Source organism: Penicillium waksmanii (genome assembly GCF_028829765.1).
Source record: "Penicillium waksmanii strain IBT 27052 chromosome Unknown utg000009l:1.0-4314994.0:1.0-4318279.0, whole genome shotgun sequence".
NCBI classification, from domain to species: domain Eukaryota; kingdom Fungi; phylum Ascomycota; class Eurotiomycetes; order Eurotiales; family Aspergillaceae; genus Penicillium; species Penicillium waksmanii.
In genome coordinates, this window is record NW_026643255.1 from 2675287 (window position 1) to 2696791 (window position 21505).

At 49.6% G+C, this 21505-nt stretch overlaps 8 protein-coding genes across 8 annotated transcripts; 6 read left to right on the forward strand and 2 right to left on the reverse strand.

Annotated features, from left to right (window-relative positions):
* Positions 1 to 41: 41 nt before the first annotated feature.
* N7481_011338 (putative PHD finger and SET domain protein) lies at positions 42 to 2897 on the forward strand (the record flags this gene model as incomplete). The annotated part of the gene is made up of 1 exon (XM_057270557.1): positions 42 to 2897. The coding sequence occupies one exon, from the start codon at positions 42 to 44 to the stop codon at positions 2895 to 2897; it is 2856 nt and encodes a 951-aa protein (XP_057117731.1).
* A 1575-nt stretch (positions 2898 to 4472) lies between these two features.
* Positions 4473 to 5693, forward strand: N7481_011339 (uncharacterized protein; the record flags this gene model as incomplete). Its single annotated transcript, XM_057270558.1, has 1 exon — positions 4473 to 5693. One exon carries the CDS (start codon positions 4473 to 4475, stop codon positions 5691 to 5693), a length of 1221 nt encoding a protein of 406 aa, XP_057117732.1.
* A 214-nt stretch (positions 5694 to 5907) lies between these two features.
* On the reverse strand, positions 5908 to 7892 carry N7481_011340 (fungal specific transcription factor domain-containing protein; the record flags this gene model as incomplete). The annotated part of the gene is made up of 2 exons (XM_057270559.1): positions 5908 to 7528; positions 7762 to 7892. 2 exons carry the CDS (start codon positions 7890 to 7892, stop codon positions 5908 to 5910), a joined length of 1752 nt encoding a protein of 583 aa, XP_057117733.1.
* A 1362-nt stretch (positions 7893 to 9254) lies between these two features.
* Positions 9255 to 9932, forward strand: N7481_011341 (uncharacterized protein; the record flags this gene model as incomplete). The annotated part of the gene is made up of 1 exon (XM_057270560.1): positions 9255 to 9932. The coding sequence occupies one exon, from the start codon at positions 9255 to 9257 to the stop codon at positions 9930 to 9932; it is 678 nt and encodes a 225-aa protein (XP_057117734.1).
* Positions 9933 to 11179: 1247 nt separating this feature from the next.
* Positions 11180 to 11953, forward strand: N7481_011342 (putative MFS monocarboxylate transporter; the record flags this gene model as incomplete). The annotated part of the gene is made up of 1 exon (XM_057270561.1): positions 11180 to 11953. The coding sequence occupies one exon, from the start codon at positions 11180 to 11182 to the stop codon at positions 11951 to 11953; it is 774 nt and encodes a 257-aa protein (XP_057117735.1).
* Positions 11954 to 12245: 292 nt separating this feature from the next.
* Positions 12246 to 13028, forward strand: N7481_011343 (cell division control protein 73; the record flags this gene model as incomplete). The annotated part of the gene is made up of 1 exon (XM_057270562.1): positions 12246 to 13028. One exon carries the CDS (start codon positions 12246 to 12248, stop codon positions 13026 to 13028), a length of 783 nt encoding a protein of 260 aa, XP_057117736.1.
* A 217-nt stretch (positions 13029 to 13245) lies between these two features.
* Positions 13246 to 13776, forward strand: N7481_011344 (CDC73 C-terminal domain-containing protein; the record flags this gene model as incomplete). Its single annotated transcript, XM_057270563.1, has 1 exon — positions 13246 to 13776. One exon carries the CDS (start codon positions 13246 to 13248, stop codon positions 13774 to 13776), a length of 531 nt encoding a protein of 176 aa, XP_057117737.1.
* Positions 13777 to 16064: 2288 nt separating this feature from the next.
* On the reverse strand, positions 16065 to 18299 carry flbA (developmental regulator FlbA; the record flags this gene model as incomplete). The annotated part of the gene is made up of 4 exons (XM_057270564.1): positions 16065 to 16208; positions 16270 to 16458; positions 16544 to 17647; positions 17727 to 18299. 4 exons carry the CDS (start codon positions 18297 to 18299, stop codon positions 16065 to 16067), a joined length of 2010 nt encoding a protein of 669 aa, XP_057117738.1.
* Positions 18300 to 21505: the final 3206 nt, after the last annotated feature.

A 21505-nucleotide genomic window follows, 5' to 3' on the forward strand; every position in this document is an offset into this window, starting at 1 on the left:
TTCATTTTGTCGCCATTTGAGAGGGGGTAATCTGTCGTACTATGACAGATACCTCCTCCCTCGCCATCACGCACGCCACCACGGATTCGTATCCGGTCCCCGCTCCTCCGGGTTCTCCCATCGCTAATGGCGCGATTTCTGACTCGGTCGCTCCCGACGAGGAAGAGCCGTACACCATCAAATGCATCTGCTCCTTTGAGGAAGATGATGGAAGCACGGTCTTCTGCGAACGGTGCGAGACGTGGCAGCATATCAGCTGCTATTACCCGGACAAGCGGGTACCGGACGTGCACAACTGTGTCGACTGTGAACCTCGCGTTCTCGACGGTCGCCGTGCCACAGAGCGTCAGCGTCAGCGACGAAACAAGGATCAAAGCGAGGGCGGCGACCGGAAAAAGCGTCCAGGCTCCAAAACTCAAAGGAAGAAGGGTAAGGATGGTGAAGTGAATGGATTAGACCACCAGCGAAGCGAATCAGGGGCCCGCGAACAGCCCCCGGCCAAGAAAGCCAAGGTCTCGCACCGCTCATCCGCATCCATCAGTGCCATCCCAGGCGCCCCAGCCCTCCTTCCCGAATCTCGCAAAAGGCGATCCTCCACTTCCGTTGCTTCGAGTCCTACTAAAACCTTTGCCCCCTCCATTCCTTTGTACTCGAACGAATTCCTCCACCTCTATGACCGTGACGATGAACACGAAGACCGGAACAGTAATCTATTTGTGAATGTGAGCCTAGTCGGTGACATGGCATCGTGGGTGAAGGATCCAGACGCTTTGGCGCGAGTCTCCAATCGTCGTCCAACAGCGGATACTTTCAACATGTCCGATGCACCCCTCGACCGATCACAGTGGCCTACCTTGACGACCGATACAATCACAGATCCCACCATCGACCTCGGTGGCCGGAATCCGATGTGGAAGATTGTCAAGACCCAAGACGGGGTAGAAAAGGACTCGATTCTTGGAGAGCTCACCGGCAAGGTGGGCATGTTTGACGAGTACTGCCTTGATCCGAATAATCGATGGCAAGAGTTGCGCCACCCAGAACCCTTTGTTTTCTTCAGCTCTCACCTCCCTCTCTACATCGACAGCCGACACGAAGGCAGTGTCCTCCGATACACTCGCCGATCATGCCGTCCGAACGTTACGATGAAGATTTACATCACCAATGACGTCGAGTATCACTTTTGCTTTGTCGCGAAGGATTACATCCCACCGAACTCTGAGATTACCATCATGTGGTATCTGGATGCCCCGTTGTTTGAGGCGTCCAATGGTCTTGTCAAGCAGGAGTCTGATGACAGTGCCACAGAAGCAGCTTCCACCTGCCTCAGTAACACCCTCGCAAATTTCGGTGGATGTGCATGCGGAAACTCGCAGGGATGTCTGCTCGCGAAAATTGATCGCCGTCGACACCCGAAACTATTAGAAACTGGTGCGAAGCAACCCAACGGCAAGCGGAAGAAAGCGAAGACAAAGTCTACGGCATCTCCACAAGATACCGACCCTGTTTCCCTCAGCCGTGCTGGTAGCGAGACAACTAAGCATCCAGAAGACGACGATGCGGCCGCCGATAGTCGCTCCACGTCTGGCTCAGCGCGAGAGCAACCCCAAAGTCGTGACATGAGCCCATCCACCTCTCATCTTCATGAATTGTCTAGTCGAGAGCGGCGCAAGATCGCAGACGCTGAAAAGATGTTCCAACAATTGGAAAATGGCCAGCGCCCCACGGCACAGAAGAAAAAGAAACGTGTGAGCGGCGGCACATCGGTGCACTCGCCCGCTGCTGTTTCTTCAACCTCCACTCAGGTAGGGTACTCCAGCTCGCAGAAATCAGTCAAGGGTCTTCATCTCAAGACCGGGAGCCTATCTCGCTCTCCGACAACAGCCCTATCGCCAGTTGCCTCGTCAATTGGTCGCTCTGGTTCACCACGCAAGGCGTCAGGCCCCAACACGCCAGCACAGGCTACCCAACGCCCGGCCTATGTCGATGCGTCGGTCCAGGTCGACATGGATGAGCCTGAAGAGCCTTCGGTCTCGGATCCGTCACCTCCGCGTCAACGTTCCCTCTATATACCCATGACGGTGCGACTTTTGAAACGTTTCAGTATGGATCGTCTCCGGTCTGAAGAAACCGCTCGTCAACAATTATCTTCTGCCGGGTCCGATAGTGTGGGGCGCGCTTCCTCGCCCTCTGTTCCTCGATCCCCTGCTTTCATCCGATCCCCGGTAATAACCCAAGACAAGATTCATATGCCGGTGGTCGATTCGGACCGCTCTCAGCAAACAGAGGCACCGCCTGTATCCGGCGATGTCGAGATGCAAGATGTGTCCGCGGCCTCGGAGCCAGAATCGCCTTCCACCGGTCGAGACATCAGCAGGCCCATAATTCCTCCCCCGTGGCCGTCTACCGCTGCACACAATTCTCGCATCCCTGGAACCTTTTTGGCAGAACAAGGAAGTCTTCGAATTTCTATGCCTCCACCAAACGCCCCACTGATCGCTTCTGTGGCCAGCCCTGGCTCTACTTCCAACCCAAGTCTTGTTTCGCCTAGCGCTTCAGACTCTACATCTCCGCAAACTAGTGCACAACTGCCTAGCTTCAGTGTGCCGACTCCGACCCCCGCGAAGAAAAAGCTCAGTCTCGGTGATTATCTCATTCAAAAACGCACCATGGCGACTCCAACCTCGGAAAAGTCCCAGACACAGTCCGTCGCCTTGTCCGCCCCACAACAATCACCGACCACACCTGAATCAGGACCCACAATCAGTGCGGATGGCATGCAGACCCCAACCAAAGCATCCCCTGACAGCAAGATTGAGCCATTGGAGTCGCCAGATGTAAAGATGAAGGATGCGCCAGAATCGAGCCATTCACACATCCCCTCCATCTCTTCGTGACATCTTTTTCTCCCCTTTTTTTGTGCGTGGTAATTACGGCGTTGTTGGTCGTTCCCCGACCTTCGACTTTTATGTTTACGACCCCCCAAAAATCTTTCTTCTCGTGTGACTTGATTGGAAACTCTCTTCTTTCTGTTTTTGCTGGGTACCAAAGGCGTTTCTCGGACTGTGTGTGTGACGGTCTTCTCTGGTTTTTTTTTTTCTCTTTTTTTACTTTTGGCTTCCGAATGGCGTACAGCGGCGCGATACAGGAATTGGATTATGGATACGGAAATACCAGGAATCGGTTGAATTAAGGTTAAGGAAACCTTCGACAGTATAGCTGCTAGCGAGCAGCGCTGATCTTTATGATTTGTGAGATTACTCTACTACCAATTTTTTCTTCTTCTCTCCTTCGATATGGCTTACCCATTCGAGGTACAGATAGCTTGTATGAACAATATAGCGATAGTCACTTTCACTTGGTTTTCTCTTGTATAATAGGAGTCTCAGTTGGGGCTGTTCCTAGTTACATGTATACTTGATGATGACGGGTATAGTAGCGGCCAGCATCGACTCGGGCTCCCATGCCAGAAACAGCGAAGCATACTTTCAAATCCCGGTCACATGGTGTTAAGGCATACGGGATGGAGGACGAAGATGAAAGGTGTAGATAATAAAGACAAAGAAGGCTGATATGGATCTTGAGAGCCTGAGCTATTGTATCGTCAATTTGCTATACTTATAGTGGTGGGAAATATCTCAATACGTTAGGTAAATCTCGATAGCAAGGTGCTTTTCTCGTTTTAATTAGCCCTTCATACCTTTTGAACTTATCGAACAATGTTTAATCAGAAGGCCCAGGACTGTTCATGTACGTATCAGCCTCAGCCTGGATCATATCCATATACTCTTCACTAGATGTAGGACTCGGCGGGAACATCCCATCGGCTATCATGCGTAGAATTTCATTTGGGAGATTCAATATAGTTGTGGTTTGGGGCATTGTAGCAGTACTTATTGTATCTTCCTGTTAGAGAGTTGAAAGCCCCAAATATGAGTGGGTCCGGGATAGTTTGAAGTAGTGGTTAGGTTCAAGTTGATTGAGTTGATGCGATATCGAGCGGGGTATTCATGGCCCGTGACAATAGTACATTGATGTACAGTATACTTGAGTTCTACTAATAATCGTGACATACTATCATTCAATTGCAGAACTTACTATCTTTAAAAATATACTACGAACTTATTCTAGGTTAGCGACGAAGGTGACCTCCTTGGGTTCAAATAGCTTTTATATGTTGTTTCATCATGGAAGGCAATAGCGGTCACTATTGTACCAGTAATTGATGACATTTATTCCGGTTTGTCGTGGTCCAGGGTCGACAGGGTATTCAATTGGACGTTCCAATAGTATGCCACCGACCCACTTGATTGGTCCGGTAGAGCGGCCTTCTTGCCGTCGCGGCATCTAAACCGCGAAGTGATGTATAAAAACACAGCAACAGTCCATCCAGGTTAAAGGGACATATTACTCCTTCTCTTTGAACACCCCTAAGCATTCAACAAATCGAAGATCATCCGCTGCAATCCAAAATGTCCGAGTCTTCCCCGCAAACCCCATCCGTCCAACTCCACGGACGAACATACCACTTGCCCCAACGCCCAACAGTGGTAGTCTGCATCGATGGCTTCGACCCCGAATACCTGAAAGCAGGAATTGAAGACGGCATCTTACCAAACCTGGCCTCATTCCTTCAATCCGGCTTCCACATCACGGCAGAATGCGCCATGCCATCATTGACCAATCCAAACAACCTCTCAATCATCACCGGCGCACCAACCAGCATCCACGGCGTTTCAGGAAACTATTACCTGGACAAAGAAACCGGGGAAGAGCACATGGTCGTCGACGACTCAACCATGCACGGTACCACGATCCTAGCAAAACTCGCCGACGCAGGCGTTCGCATTGCTGCAATCACAGCAAAAGATAAACTAAGAAGGATCATCAACCATGGCCTCTCGCCTTCAAAATCGTCGATTTGTTTCTCAGCACAATGCGCGAATGAAAGCACCCTCTCCGAAAACGGAATCGAAGACGTCGAACGCTGGCTCGGTCAGTCCACACCGGCGCAGTATTCCGGTGCCTTATCACTATTCGTCCTCGACGCAGGCGTGAAACTTCTGTCAGAGGGGAGGGCGGATTTCTTCTACCTCACATTATCGGATTATATCCAGCATAAATACGCACCTCGGTCAGTCGAGGCCAATCAGTTCATGGCCGCTATTGATTCCCGACTCGGTGAATTCGTCAATCTTGGCGCCGTCGTCGCTGTAACCGGTGACCATGGGATGAGCGATAAGTCGGCCGAAGATGGAAATCCGAATGTCCTCTTTCTTGAAGATTTCTTACACAAAGGGTGGCCAGATGCCCGGGCTAGAGTTATTTGTCCTATTTCTGATCCCTTTGTTAAACATCATGGTGCATTGGGTGGATTTGTTCGAGTCTATCTCCGCGGTCTCGGGAATACATCAGACCAGCTCCAAATTGAGGAAATCGTGGCAGAATGTCGGAAATTGCCAGAGGTCGAGGTTGCGCTTACCGGTGATGATGCTGCGGCTTTGTTTGAGATGCCCCGGGATCGGGAGGGGGATTTTGTTGTTGTTTCGAAGAAAGGGTTTGTTGTTGGTAGTCGGGCGGATGAGCATGATCTTTCGCAGTTGGGCGGGTTGAGGCTGAGATCGCATGGGGGGGTTGTCGGAGCAGAGGATTCCGTTGTTGAAATCTACGCCTGTTTGTTTTGGGGATGTTGATGGGATTGCGTCTAAGAAGTGGAGGAATTTTGATATTTTTGATCTTGTTTTGAATTACTAGGGTGTTGAGTACTTGGTGGGTCTTTTAGGTCATTTCAAGCTGTCAGGTTGTTTAAATTTCATTATATGATGCATTATTACTATTGAGGATCATCACAAATAGTGCTGGTATACCTAGGTATCCTTTGAACTAGTATGTCACGCCACTTCAAGTTCATTCTGTCCCAAATGAAGGAGTTGACGGCGTTTGCTCAAAATCCCCCGACAGCATGTCAAGTCCTTCAAGAGCAAAATCATCAAATCCAAAAACTCCATTCAACGGTCCATTATCGTGCAATTCAGTTTCCCCCGTCAAAATACTTCCCAGACTTTCTGCGATACCCTGCAATGGATGACCATGACCGGATTGATCCCCAGAAGCAGCGGCTTGAAGAACCCGAACAAGTTCACGTAAGTGTGTTGAAACATCATCCGCATCCATATCGCAGGTGATTAATTCGCTTTGGCTAGACGCTTTCACGAGACAAACGCAAGCAAAAGCAGTGACCGTTCTGATATAGTAGGGTAAATTTTGCAAACCACCCTCCTCTTTTGTGATAAGACAAATAATCGAAAGGGCAGTTTTCAACGCAGCATCGGCAAAGTCTTCGGCACCATTGTTAGCTTGATTTGAAAAGGAAGAATTTCCTTCCACCGAGTCGTCAGTTGCCTGGCCACGAAAAATATGAGAGAAGAGATATAACTTCGCCGAATAATAATAAAAATCAAAAACATGACGAGTGAATGGCTCTTCGCCCGAGCCCTCGACAAAAGTCAAGATACCGAGCCAATCACGATACCACTGCTCATAAGCCTCACTTAGAGCAGGAATCTCATTTAATCGTTGGCTAGTAACACAGTTATCGACGTCTGCGCCAAACATGTCGAAGACTCGATTGCTGATCGACCATAATTCGACCTGGCTGATTAATTTCAAGTCGGATGGGGATGAAAGTTCTGTTCTGAGGAAATCGCGTGGGCTTTTCAGGGAGTGGAAATCTCGTGTTAGGGGTGGTTTGCCGTGGCTCAAGGAGCAGTGGTGGTCACACAGATATACGAGGAAATATAATCGGGTCCGGTCGTAGCAGGCTCGTTTCTTGTGGGGCATTTTGGTGATGCAGCGGTGGAGATTTAGTTCGGTTGCGATTCGTACGGCTGGAACGGTTTTGTTAGTTGGATTTTCCATAGTAGCGCTCCCCTTCTCTCTCTGCTTCTTGATCACCAGCATACCCAGTGAATTTAAAGCCGTGGAAATGTCATTGAGCCACAACGCGCCGATGCAAAGAGCTCGCACATCATCGAATTCATGGTTGTTAGAAAACACTTTGCCGGATACTTCACTCTTCAAGTGATCGAACAGAGCTCGATAGTGCGGGGACCCGGAGCAGAAAGCCGCAACTGTGCAGATAGAAATTGTTAAAAGTGGCGACCTTTGCGAAATGGAGGCCAGAGAATCAGCATCGGCGAGAACATTGTAGGCAAAAGAGTCCATGTTCTGTTTATAGAATGAGAAGAGACTTTCTGCGGCTTCTTGTGGTATTATTTGGCGTGACATAAGATCTGGGCATTGTTGAGATGTGCCTCGAGGGTCTGTTAATGTGAAATCGATCATTGAAGATGCGGGGAATGCCCCGAGACTGCAGGAAAGATTCAATGTGACGATTTGAGACGGGTCTGCGGGGTTATCCATAATATGTCCGCGGGTCGTATCAGGCGGTTGTGATGATGAGTCGACTGCAGTGCTAAGGATATGTGCTTCCAGCTTGGCCATTCGGTCTTCCATTTGCTCTTTCCAACTATCTCAATCAGTTAGATGATTAATCTCTTGATAATTTCGCTTGGTGGAAAACCAGCTGATGACATACGAAGCATCACCTTCTAAAAGGGTTTGTAGACTCTTGTTCACTGTGCATGGGTTGCCGCGCGTTTTACAGCGGGTACACGGCGGTCTATCATTATTCATATGACATTTAATCTAGTAGTGTTCAAACCTTGACATTAGTTCGATCATTGGATGTAATACACAGACTTAGAGGTACATCCAACCTTTAATTTGCGACAGGAAACACATGCGGTGATTTTCCGCGAAATCTCGGGGATCTTCCTGTCACCGAACGATTCGCGAAGCGCCATGGCGGCAGACTCGGACCTTGGAGCCATGGTGGGAGAGGGAATATCTGGACTAGCTCACGCTCACAGGTCCAAATACAACTTGCATGGGCGTTGATGAATAACGATGGCGAAAACGGCCAAGTGTTTGCGTTCGTTGGGTAGTGGTCAAGAGATGGGGTCGTGTTCATTTCCCGATCGCTCATTGATCGCAGTCATTGCGCGACCTCGGGCCCACCACGGCATTTGTGCCGGTGGCAAACCTCGTCTTACTACAACAAGGCCAAAATAACTCGTCCAACCTCAATTTCTCACCGCCTAAAGAATATACAAATCTGAAGAAAGTAGTTGATTTCACTCCATTCTATTTCGCCGGTCTAGCTATCTGCCTCCTGGGGCGAGCCGTGAGATGCAGCATGTAACAAAATGATATGTCTTGATCTACAGCCAATCCCAATACTGGATTCGGATACAGCAAAGGCGCTCATCCTGTATACTGATGGCAACTTCAATAGATTGGCTGAGTTCCATGTAATCCAAGTTCGATCCTTCCTCACACCAAATCCCCAACCAGACAGTCTTACTGCATTTGTACCGGAGCATGCCGAATCTGCGGGAGAAGGTAGGGTGAATATGCCTCTTTCGGTTTGGAAAGAATATTTCGACCCAGTGTTTCTTTCTCACAGGGCGGCAGCGTCTCGAAATTAGAACAAGGCTAGATAGTATTTCCGATGAGGCTCTGCGACCCCCTCAAGAAAGCTATATATACCTAGGTACTACCGGTATACTGATACCAGCGCCAAATAAGTACTTCCTGGTCCTAATTGTAGTTTATAGGTATTCTAAAGCTACTAGTATTTACACATTATTATAGTCTGTGTTCAAATTTTGATTGCAAAGACTAGTAACTTTGTGACGCTGCTACCCTGGGAGAAACACTGGGTTGATCGTGGCTACCCTACTCATCCAATTATTGGCAACTTTTACCGTTTGACTCACCTACTTTGCGTGACAGATGGTAGATATCTGCTGGTGATATATGCCGGTACGTATATGCTGGTAAGTGAAGGTACCAACTGGCGTGGCCAAAAAGTGAAGTCCTTGGTTGTGCCTTCCTCGCCTTCATTCACTGTCATTGCAATGACCCTCGCTCCTTCCCTTCTCCCTTCTCCCTCCTCCTCTTCTCTTCCTCTTCTCTCTTCTCTTCTTTCTCTTCATCTTCCCTCTTCATCCATCTTCACTGTCATTTTCTTTGTCATTCCCTGTAATGCTCCTCTCCACCTTCACTTCTGATACTCCAACCCCGCGCTTTGGTATCTCGACATTCGAACCCCTCTCTCCAACTCAGGTATCTCTCACTTCTTTCATCTCTGGCCCCGGCCATTGACACCACTCTTTCTAGCGCAGCCAATCATGTCCACAGAGTCGAACTCACGAATACTTTTCATCTCGCTGAATCCCCACCCTGGATTCTATCGGAAGTACAGATATCTGGTGTCTCGGGTACTTCAGGTTGCCTCTCTCGAGCAAACCAACAAACCGATTCCTGCTATGCGTGCGCTTGGGGAGAACCCCAAAGCTGTGATCATTACTGACGACGCCCTTGCAACACCAAGATACTCAACCGTGTGGAGTGCCGTTATTCGTTACATGCGAAATGGAGGAACCGCAATTTGCATGGGAGACTTCAGCTGTCGACTTCGGGCAGAACATTTTCGTACGTTCTTCTCAAGGGCCGGTCTTGCTTGGGAGTACGATACATTCGACCTCTTTCAGTCCAACCTGAACTCTGATTTTCTTCCCAAGGAAATCACTGATCTTCTGCCCGCCACGCACTTTGCAAAAGCGGTCCATTTGACGAATGTCGGAGATGCTGCCTGGTATCGTCTGCAGCATATCATTAAGCGCAAGCAGGAGCATGACGAGGACGCAATGTCTGATGAGCAACCGCCGGCTTGGACTGTTCTTAAGGATTCGACTCCTGTCGCGATGGCACAAGTTGAGAACGGTTATATGGGATTCGTGGGCGACGCCAACCCCTCGGAGGAATCCAATCTGGTTATTATCGCGATGTGTGGACTCTATCTCTGAAGGTTTCGACTGCGAGCTCGACCTACTTGCCTGCATACCACCGGGCTTTTCGATTTTCTGTTCTGTGACCACGAGACTGAACCAAAGATGTTTTAGTTACAATCATATATTATTTTATGGATCATTGAATGGACTGACAATCTACCATTCCACTTTATGTCTAAGGGAAGAAGTGCGAAATTCCAAGTCAGGATTCTGATTTTGTAACCTCCGATAGGTAGATGTCGCCCTATCAGATGCAGCATCGGGGCTGCAATAAGCTCCATTTTCGCGTCGGCACGAAGTCCGTTGCGTCGTCATAGGCCCAGCTGCAAGATGAGCCAACCAGATCATCCAGGGATCAACCAGAATGGGAAAACATGCGCACGAGCATTCAAGGGAGTGCCCGGCTATTTCTTGGATCTTGGATTCTCTTGTCCTCTTCATCATCCCAGCGAACTCTGAGATAGGTATTCCACCATGAATGCTTCCGACCGAGAGTCTGTCTCCCTACACGAGATCCGATCACCCCAGTCCGGAGATGATATAACCACCGAGATCGAACAGCCCACTTTGCTTCCAGCAGATGGTGGTCGGGCAGCTTGGCTGATGCTCGCATCCTGCTGTTTGATTCAGCTACCAGTCTGGGGTGGGCGATGTACCCAGTCTCAAGACTGGCACTCACTAATACAGGAATTCTAGGCTTCTCCTCGGTCTTCGGAGTCTTCCAAGAATACTACACCACTCATAATGTCCTCAAGGGTAACAAGAGTGACTTGGCTACCGTGGGCACCACCTCAACCGTATGCCAAACCCACCGAGCGATATTATGGCCTGTGTCTTATCCATTTTCTAGGGCCTGCTCTATCTTCTTTCGCCCATTACCTTTACTCTGCTGACTCGGTATCCCCGACTGCAAACCTACTGCGCTCCAGCAGGGCTCGTTATCACGGTCATAGGGTCTCTGCTCTCGTCCTTCTCGGAAAACGTATGGCACTTGATCGCGACACAGGGTGTGATGTGTGCCATTGGTAATGGTCTACTCTTCAGTCCGTCGTCTCTCTACTTGGATCAATGGTTCGTCCGGAGAAAAGGTCTTGCGCTGGGAACTATGTGGGCTGCGAAAAGTATTACGGGGGTAGTACTGCCTTTTGTTGCAGCGAGCTGTTTGGTACGATTCGGTTCGAGCACAACACTCAGAGCTTGGACAGTCATCACGGTAAGATGTTCCCTTACTTTATTGACTTGACATCGGAAACCCCTTCAATATGAATACTTACCCGCAAACAAAGTTGATCTCGACACTTCTATCGCTGCCATTCATGAAGCCTCGGATTCCAGTCTCGCCTTCAGCATCAGCTCGTCGTCTCGATCTAGGGTTCCTCAAACTGGGCACCTTTTGGATGCTCCAAGTTGGCAACATCATCCAGAGCTTCGGCTACTTCTTACCAACAACTTATCTTCCAACCTACTCAACAAGTACAATCGGGCTGCCCCCGGCCATGGGGACTATGCTCGTTTCGCTCTTCAACGCCACCGCTGTAGTCGGTGGCATTACACTAGGAATGCTTTGCGACCGCTTCGCTGTCACTAACATCCTACTCCTCTCATCTTTAGGATCAGCGTTGTCTGTATTCCTCTTTTGGGGAATGGCATCGTCTTCAGATGATGGTCCATCACAGACGGCTTTAGCTTTGCTTACCGTCTTTTCGATATTCTATGGTTTCTTTGCCGGTGGATTTAGTTCTACCTGGTCGGGCATCATTACGAAAATCAAAAGTGACTCTTCTTCCTCGATGGAAACGGGGTTGGTGTTTGGCCTGCTTGCTGGGGGCAGGGGAATTGGAAATGTTATTAGTGGACCTCTCAGTTCCGTATTGATTCGACAAGGTTCAATCGGTGACTCCCATGATCAAGAACCTGGATCTGGATTTGGAACTCAATATGGCGCTCTTATTTTGTTTACTGGAATCACGGCATTGCTCGGAGCATGGGGCTGGATGTGGCGGTATATCAGTCCAGCGATGCGTTGCACGAGTTGAAACTGAGTCAATTCAGTCCATAGTGGAGTGGATCGGGGTAGTTAGGCCGTCAATAGGATTTCTTAAGTTCTTTTAGTTTAAGAATCCCGTAAATTAAATTAGTGAAATCTAATCTCAAGTGAATCTGCTTCTAAGAGAACCCGATCTATACCAGTCTATACCAGATCACGTGAGCGCCCGAGCTTCACCTCGAGTCCGCCGCAACGAACAACTTCGAAATCGCAATCTCCCTCCCAACTCCATCAGCCCGATTGAAGCCTCTTCCAGGCCAGTCGGACCATCAATACCAACCATGGCCGCGGTCGATCCTGCTCTGCAGGACCCTCTCCTTTCACTTCGGCGCGCCATCGCCTCCGGCAGCCTCCCAACCCCGACGACCTCTTCGGAGCTCACCAACGAACATGCCACAGAGGATCTTGCCCAAGCGACACATCTATTCTTCTCTCAACCGTCTCCACAAGTCATCGCCCTTTCAACACCGACGCGATTCGTTTCCGCGTCAACCAGCTCCCCCGTCGACCTGCGCAGCATCTTTTTCGCGTGGCAGAAGAAAGACGTCGCTATCCCCGAATATATCGCATCGGCGCAGGAACTGAATGAGGCTCTCAAGTCAAAGGAGGGTGATGACACACAGGTCCAGATCCTGGTTTTCGTCGAGCGTCTGGATCTGCTCACCTGGCTGGAAGGTGCCGACGCTACTAGCGAATATATCAAGCCTCTGGAAGGCGCTGCCGCTGCCGCTGAGGCTGCCGTCGCCGCAGGTGTTGTTCAATCGGATGCTGCGGCCGGAATCGCCTCTGGGGCAACTGGGGGCATCTCATCGGTCCCCAGTGGACCCGTCGGAGCCGTGACGACAGGTGCTCACGGAAGTCGTGCGCAAAAGACTATCGACCCCCGACTACAAGAGATCTACAATGGCGAAAGAAAGACCGGAGATCGAAACACCGTGCTACGAGGGATCAAACCAACCGTAAGTTTCCTTTTGGTTTCGCAAGATACCCACTCTCGATTACCACCCCCATCCCCATCTCATCCCCATATACCCACGCGAAACAAGACACTAATACCGCATTGAACGAGAAACAGGACTTCTCGCACGTCCGGAAAAGCGCTGAGCTTTTCCTCGATCGAAACCGAAACCGACCCGGCCAACAAGGCGTAAAGCCAGGCAGTAAAACTTCCGCTATGGTGCCTGCGCCGTCCGCGGGACTCTCTGTGCCATCGCGCAAGCCGAGCTCCCGCCCCGATCCCATCATCCTCCTCTCTCCCCATCCGCCTCATCTCTCATCCGCATGTCGAATATTAAATCTTTCCTAGGCGAAGGTATCTTCGTGCCACCCGACCACCCAACACTGAGCATGTCGACCGATGCCAATTTCATGGAGATCAAGCGTCCATTGCGCATCAAGTCCGATCCCTCCAATCCTAACGCTACCTCGATCGGCTCGCACGGTGGTGGTCGCGGGCCCAAGCCAACCAAGTTTATTCTTGTCGACGGCACGACTAACTTCAAGCCTGAGTACTGGTCGCGACTGGTGGCTGTCTTTACGACTGGCCAGACGTGGCAGTTCAAGTCTTATAAGTGGTCTTCGCCGCCGGAGCTCTTCAAGCATGCGACGGGTATCTATGTTGGCTGGCGTGGCGAGGAGACCCCTCCGTCCGTGAAGGGATGGGGTCGTGGCGTGAATAGTTTCGCTGTCGAGCGGTGGGATGAGAAGGGTGGGGTCCAGGGTTCTGGACGTTGGCGGGATCGTGAGGTTGTTGAGGGTATTTGGACGGCTATTGAGGAGGGCATGAAGCTTCGTGGTTGGGGATCCAAGTAAAATCCTATCATCCACTTGTGCATTGCATCTCTTTCGTCATTCTTCCTCTTCTTCTTCTTGTTCTTCTACTTTTTTTGGTCCTCCTCGATTCCCCTGCTTCTATTTTCATTCTGGATTCCTTGTTTCTTTTCCTCCCTCCACCTTTCAATCTGGAATCTGATGACATATGACAACTCGGGTGCGTGGTTTTCGGCGTTGTCTCCGGTGTGTAATAAAATAGTCTCTCTGATATATCTCTTTTTCTCATCTTTCTCCTTGGAGTTTTTGATCGGTTTTCATTATCCCAAGGGTATGGCAAGAGCGACTTAGCTTTTCAAGGCAATCAGGGCTCTGTTTGCCAAATCCCAGCCAGTAAACTCCCGGCTCAGCTCGGATCCCTCCAGGGCTAAGGTAGCATCAAGAGGTGCAGTTGCTCGATTATAAAGTATGCAACCACTAGATTTGATTACTCCCGAGGTCAAGATAAGTATGGCTAAATGATGTTTAGGCATCACTATCTGACAACTTAGCGGTCTAAGTCTCACGCCACCTAGATCATACTATCTGACCTCAAAGGCCCTTCGCCTTGTATATCTCCTTTCCGGCTCCCTGTTTGTGAAAGTTGCTCTTCAGCTCCATGGAGGTGTAGCATGTCGAGAAAGTTATGTCCTGCGTGATGTCGCGAATTCGAGAAAGAAAAACAACCCTTGACTAGGTATTCCAGGATTATAAACGTTTTGCTCCCTCAGTGAAGCTATTCTACATATACAAATTGTTTGATCCATCCTACTAATCCAGAGTAGTACTTACTAGTACCAAGTATATGACTGGATAGGATACACTATGATGCCAAAACAAACAATGAACATATCACCAAATAAACAAATTGTAAAGGATGCTAGTAGTAACAAATTTCTTTCTGCCAGTGATTTCGCGAATCGTCATAGGCCCACCTGTTGGGTTGGCATATAGTCACTATGACCAACAAGCTCACTTTCTTCTCTACCAAGCCCCCATCATACTAGTAGGTGATACCACCCATTTCCCTGGCGAAATGCTCGCCAGCGTGATCCCCAGTAAAACCCCACATACTAAAGCTCAATATCGATACCATTCATGAATCAACAGCCGGGGGTGGGGGTGGGGGGAAGAGGTTTACAGGTTCAAAGTTGCAGTTACAATTTACAGTTTACACTGGCAGAAGGTAGATGCTTATAAGATCGTCGTGTCCATTGCAATTCCCGTCTGAAGCGAGATAATATGACATACATAAGAAGACCAGAACTCACACGCTGTGCCCAAAAGAAACAATGCAGTGCCACACACAGGGATGAGAACAGATAGGAAATAAAATGCTTGAATATCATGCAAAGAAAAGAAGAAAAAAATATGGAATGGAAAGTGTGAGTAAGAAGAAGAAAAAAAAAAAAAGGAAAACATGCAGATTAAAAATGAAAAAAACGCCGTGTCTGATGCTCAAACAAAACAACTGGAGGCATGGGACGAGTCGAATCGAGTCAACCACCAGGGGAGATCTTTAGTGCTGATATTTTTCTTCTTCCTTTTTTTTGAGTTCTTTTTCTTATCCTTTTTCGCGTGTTGTTGATTTCCTTCCTTCGTTTGGCTCGTTCAAAGCCCATCGTTGAAGAGGGTGGGTAAGGTGGTGAATGAAATGATCTGGATATCGTGTCTGAGATGCAAGGGGAAAAGAAAAACGTCATCCGAATATTACAAGTGGTCCCAAAAATCCGAACCTTCTCTATAACATGAGGCATCGATCGTAACGTCTTTCATCGAGAGGGAGACAAAAGGAGAATCTCGTGGCGAGGCAAATTAAAACGGGATGAGAAAAATGACAACCCGGAAAACCCCTTGTCGAAACTTTAAACCGAGAAGGTAAAGTCCGGGGTGGCGCGAGTTCCAGGCTGCATGCGATGTGAAGCAAAATGGAAGAAAAGGTTTCGTGGTTCGGAAACGTTCATGACGAGATTGATGAAATCATGTCCCGGAAAGAAAAGAAGCAGAAAGAGAGACACTTCCTTATTTCCTTTCCCGGAGATAAGACATGAAGACACACAAACAACCCCTGTTGCGGGTGTGATTACCGCGTTGCAGTCACACAGGTATCGGGAGCGGATAGGACTTGATTGGCCCATATCGCATCCGCGAAACTCTGATCTGAGACCGCAGAAGCGTTGAAGCTTGGCTGTTTAAGAAATGGCAGGGGTGTTGAATGGGTTCGAATCACGACGAAGCCGGTCTCTGTTTGCTGTGTTGCAAGTAACGTCGACACTGGCCCGCGGTGATTGTCATGAGCGTGCGGAGCGGCTCATGCTGCGTTCCGGACCGCCGGGTGTCGGTGAGTACGAGCGCGACCCGCCGAAAATGTCCACATCGTGTTCTTGGAGGACCACCGAGTACTTGGGATCGCGGAGGAATTTGGGAACGGAGTCCTGGAAATCAAAGTTAGCATAAAAGAACCAAAAAAATTGGAATTTCCAGAATGGAACATACACTGGACATCAGCTTGAAGACTGAGGTCTGGGCAAGCTCGAACAAATGTACCACCTCCTGAAGACTCTTGAACATCGACTCGTCGTCACCCACGGCTTTGGTCATACGGCTGGCAAGACTGTTGCGCAGGGCGTGATCAATGTTCAATTCACAGGGGGGATCCGGGGGCCAAGAACGCGTTGTACAGGCCTATTACATGTTAGAGACTATTGACTAGAGATAGCAGTTGCTAAGGGAATAACGTACCATAAGCGGCTGCTAGCGTTTCCCGAACGGAGTCAACCTTGGTAAAGGCACCAGCCTTCTCGGACTTGTGGTAGTTGGCAGTGAACTCGGACACGTCGAGGTAGAAAGACAGGTTCTCTTCACATAGAGAGTAGCGCAAGAACTCGCGGAAAAGAAGGCGGAGAGCGGGGTCACCCAGAATATGTGTCAAGCGAGCGTTGTTAGAATCGCGGGGCATGCCACGGCTATCGTATGTGGTGGTGTTGTTGTTGTTCTGGGTCTTTTCACGGGCAATCCATCCACACACACGCTGGCCTCGCTCGGTGATGCAGTAGATAGCGTATTTTGACGGTTGGAAGACGACATCGGAGTCTGGGAAGGACTTGTCATCCTGAATCATCGTGATAAGGCCGTACTTGAGGAACAATTCCGCGATCAAACAAGTCTCCCGACGCTCGATTGTCGTTGAGCAATCCATCAACCAGTCGACGGCACCCTTTCCGGTAAAAGTGTTGTTGTAGAGCTTGCCATCCTGCAACTTCCGCTCCCGGGCCATCTTCACACCCACAATACCGTTCGAATAATCGCTCAAGGAATCGGAGTCTGATGTGGAGATGCTGCTCTTGATGTTGGGGCCATCTTGGCCGGCGAAACGGCGGAAGATGACTTCGACGGTGGCTCGGTCGTGCGACAACTTATCGGACTCGGTGTCGCGTTCCAGGTTCACCAATTGCATGGTGTTGCGGGGCGACTCCAACACATCCATCACGTGACGAGCGGTAATACCGTTCCGTTGACAAAAGCGCTGCAGGATGTTAATACCCTTGGGGGTGAGCTGAAAGAGGGCGCCCTTGAGGGGGAAAATAGGCAAGGCCTTGCCATCAACCGATTCGATGAAACGAGCGTCCACAAATCGCTGGCAAACTGAACGTGCCATTTCCTTGGCCATAGAGAAAGTGGTGGTAGTGGTAGTAGTGACAATGCGCGAGGGGTCTTTGGGGTCGGGCATGCGGTTCGATTGGGAGAACTTTAGAGATCCCAGGTTGTTGATCGCTTCTTCCGAGGTAAAGGTGTGGTCATATCTCGTGAAGCGGACACGGTGCGAGTCCAACTTCAAGCTCACCATTAAGGTGGAGAAGAGGTCCATGAAATCCTATAAAAGAAAAAAACCAGTGTAAGCCTCCAATTGCCATATTTCCTTCACAAATTGTGACCTGTTCCTTCCAACCTACCTTGGTGAAAGGTCTTTCATCCTCGGTCATTCGCAATAGGCGGGACGAAGTCTGATGCATTTTGGGAGGCGCGGCTGGCGCAAGGCCCGGATGCACAGGGCGAGATTCGAGGGGAGGAGTCGGAACGCGCTGGAGAGTCAGGCGTCGTTTCTGAATGGTTTGGGGTTCCGGGGAACCAGATCGCGAAAGGCCCGACAATTGATCGTAGGTATCTTCGTCGGAAAATGGCGGGGTCAAGGGGGTAGTGCTCGCGGGTCGAGTCTGTTTGGCGAGACTGCTATTGGAAGCCGAAGATCGAAGAGTTGTAGTCCCTATAGTCGGAGTTCCGATGGTAGAGAGACTGGCGAAGGCGCTGGAAGTTCGTTGTGCTATAGCAGCAAACGAGCGGCGGTTGCGACGGGAGATAGATCCGACGACTGACCCCGAGAAGGTAGTAGGCGGATTTGAATAAGTTGAAGCTGGATCAGTCGCTGGGGGGTCGGCGAACGGAGAAATAGTGCGTGAGTAAGATTGAGGAGGAAGGGAAGGAAGAGATTCTTCTCGGTAGTGGTTCACGGAGGGTAGGGTTGGCATTGAATGGTTTTGCTGCCTTTTGGGTGAACCAGACTTCGGGAAGAGTGTGAAAAGTGGGTAAGTCAATCAAGCCCTGATGATACCAAATGATCTGTACATCAAAAGGGGAAGATTGTAATAAAAAATAGAAAAGAGGAAAAATAAAAATAAAAAATAAAAAACCCCCAAAAATTAGGGTGTGGAACTCCCTTTACTCCGTAACAGTCGGGAGAGAAAGAGGCGGAGGGGGGGTGTGGAATGGGTTGTATGAAGGGGGTGGTTGGGGAATTGTGAAATATACACTATAAGTTTCCAATTTTTTTCCTCTTCTCCCTTTCTCAAATAGTAATAAGAGGGACTGGAAAACAAAAAAAAAGAAAGAGGGAGGGGGTGGGTGGGCTTGAAACGAGCCTAGGGGAAGTCAAGACAAGGGCAAGCCAAAATAATAATAATAATAATAATAATAATAATAATAATGAATTAAATGGGAATAAAATAAAATAGGGAAAAAAAAGAAAAGAAAAAAGAAAAATCCGTTGTGATATGCTCCCACCCCTCCCCTCTTTCATGCCCCCCCTTGTGAAGAATTACAGCCATTCGGCCTGTCATCCATGACCCACAGCCCACGCGTGAGCGCGGCCGGAAGGAGTTTGGTGTGCTGCATCGTCGCAACGTGGGCCAAGGGAAGGGATTGCCTCATGGTGAAGATCGGTGGGTTCCTCGTTTCGTACAGGGGTCTTTGTATTACACTGCGGCGACCTGCTGTATTTTTACCCACTTTAAGGATTTGGATGCTGTACAGTGTACAGAGCACAAATAGTATTATGCTCATACTCATAGTCATTGATATTCTACTCCAGGATTCGTACACTACATACTTCCAGAATGGCCACCCTCTCTCCCACATGGCTTGGCATGTGGCATACCTCCGATCATGCCAATCCAATTCGGTTGAGGCAATGATCTTCTCAACCCAAGGGGAAGAGAGGGGGAGAAGGGGGGGGGGGAATAATATATTAATCATACATTAATTGTTCAATAGTTACCAGATGGTTTCAAGGGAGCTACTCTAAAGGCTCCTCCTTATCGGGTAATAATTCCAAATACATGGAACACGGAGATCATCAACCCTCCACTTGAACCAACAACCTTGGAAGAAAAAGAAATCATGCTCCGTCCTCCGTACTCCGTATAGAGTACTCCATACCAAAAAAAAATGGCATCCACAGTCAATGATTTCACCGTCTCGACTCAACTGTGGTTGACCCAAGGAAACACGCGAGGCCGAACAGATCCGCCAATCCTAACGGTATTGTACACGGTATGCGGTACAGTATTATATGTATGTATACATACTGTATATACTGTATGTAGTGTATGTACTGTATGATCACCCGAGACGGTCGGGAATCCCCCCCCCCTCTCCGCAAACCCTCTGACTGGCTTGAAGGGACTGAACTTGACTGGATGTAGTAAGTGCCCCCTATCATATCACTGGCAGAAAACGAGGTGATCCGAGTCTTCAGGGCTCCTCATCATTCATTGGTTACACTTTCCGACCAACTCACTCCACTTACTCCGGACTCTGCCTCTTTCTTCCCCCTCCCCTCCACCCATTCTCCACTACTTACACCTCGATTTTCGGCCCCAGACCCCGATCGGGATATGGTGCCTCTTGCCCAGCAGCCAAAGCTTGAAGCCCACGTGGGAAATCCGGCCTCCCACTCTCTTCTCCGACTCTGACACTGTTTGATACACACCCAGGAACTTTATCGGGGAGAAGGTGGCAAAGTGTGTGTTTTATCCAAGGTTCCCTTCGATCCGATCTCCTGACTGACCGTAGTCTAGCTTAGCCTGCCTTTGAATCTGATTCTTGTATCCTCCCGATTATTTTCCGTGATGATGCACACGGTAAGTGAGTCCGTCTAGAAACTGCCGGCTGGCCGCGCTTGATGCCGTGCTGATTAGGCGTCACATGTTTCACGGCGCAAGACAGCGATGGTAGACAGCGGACAACGGACAGCAGACAACGGAAGACGCTTTGGCAGACAAGTCCGATCGGAGGCTCCACTTGTACTTTTTCCAGTTCGAGCCACCAGTGTTTCGGGCTCGAAACCAAAGTGGCCCCCGCCCCCCGCGCGTGGCTGAGCCCAATAGCCCACTCCTTTTACGCTTCCACCGCTTCCACGACCTTTCCAGGCGTCTTCGCTATGGCCCATGTGGTGGTCCACGTGGACACACGTGGAGTCCCAAGGTTAGCGCCTGAACGCCTGAACGCCTGTGCGCCTGAGGTCTTTCGCTTCTTTCTGCCCGGCGCGGTCTGGCGTCTTGCCTGCCTTGCTTTCTAGCCTTTTCTTTCTTAGCCTGCTATCCTAGTCAATGGTTCGTGCCAGGACAAGCCGTTTGTTTCATCGCCCCAACCGTTTTGTCGGTTTTTTTTTTTCATTCGGATAGCGACCTAGGGCCGTTGACTAGCATTAGCGTCAGGGGCAGCTCGGCAGTCCTCTTTGTTTCCCTCAGCCCTCTCGTACATACTGTGTTCCGTGTCTTGCGTCTCTTTGCAGCAAAAGGAAAAACGCACATGCGCACAGACACTAGGTGACCTATGGACCAAGCTGTCTAATTTCCCCCAGACTCAGATCATTCCAAAGAATACGAGGAGGACATGGGTCCTGACCAATGACCGGGGCGCCGATCGCTAACCCCGGTCACTCCAGAGTTCCTAGTATACAGACTACTGAAGTGCCTCATTTCATTTCTTTTAATTTTAATGGAAAAAGGGTTTGTATCGGCTGTCAGCCTTCGGAACCACCGCCCCCTAATCCATTTAGGCGTCCTGTCGTTCTAGAGCCTCATATTACCCTCCAGCCACCAGATACTATGATGGGATGGCACGATCCATTGCAGACTCCTTTCTTTCCGTACCGCCCCTCGCGCAGCTCATTTGGGGCCCGAACCCCAACACGTCAGATACTCCACACTAACTGAGCCGGCTACAACCCATTGTACGGAGCAATTGAGCACGATGACAATTGTTTCCAGAAGATAGACCTGTCAGACACGTCACCTAGATGATCCAGAGGCTGTGCGGTGCTCTAACCAGCCAACCAGGCATTGATAGAGCTATCACGCGAACAAGAGCATCCGCGAGGAGCCGAGCCGATCAAGGATTGGACAGATAAAGGCGCGCTTGGACAAACGCTGCCTCAGCTCCAGCTCCAATTCCG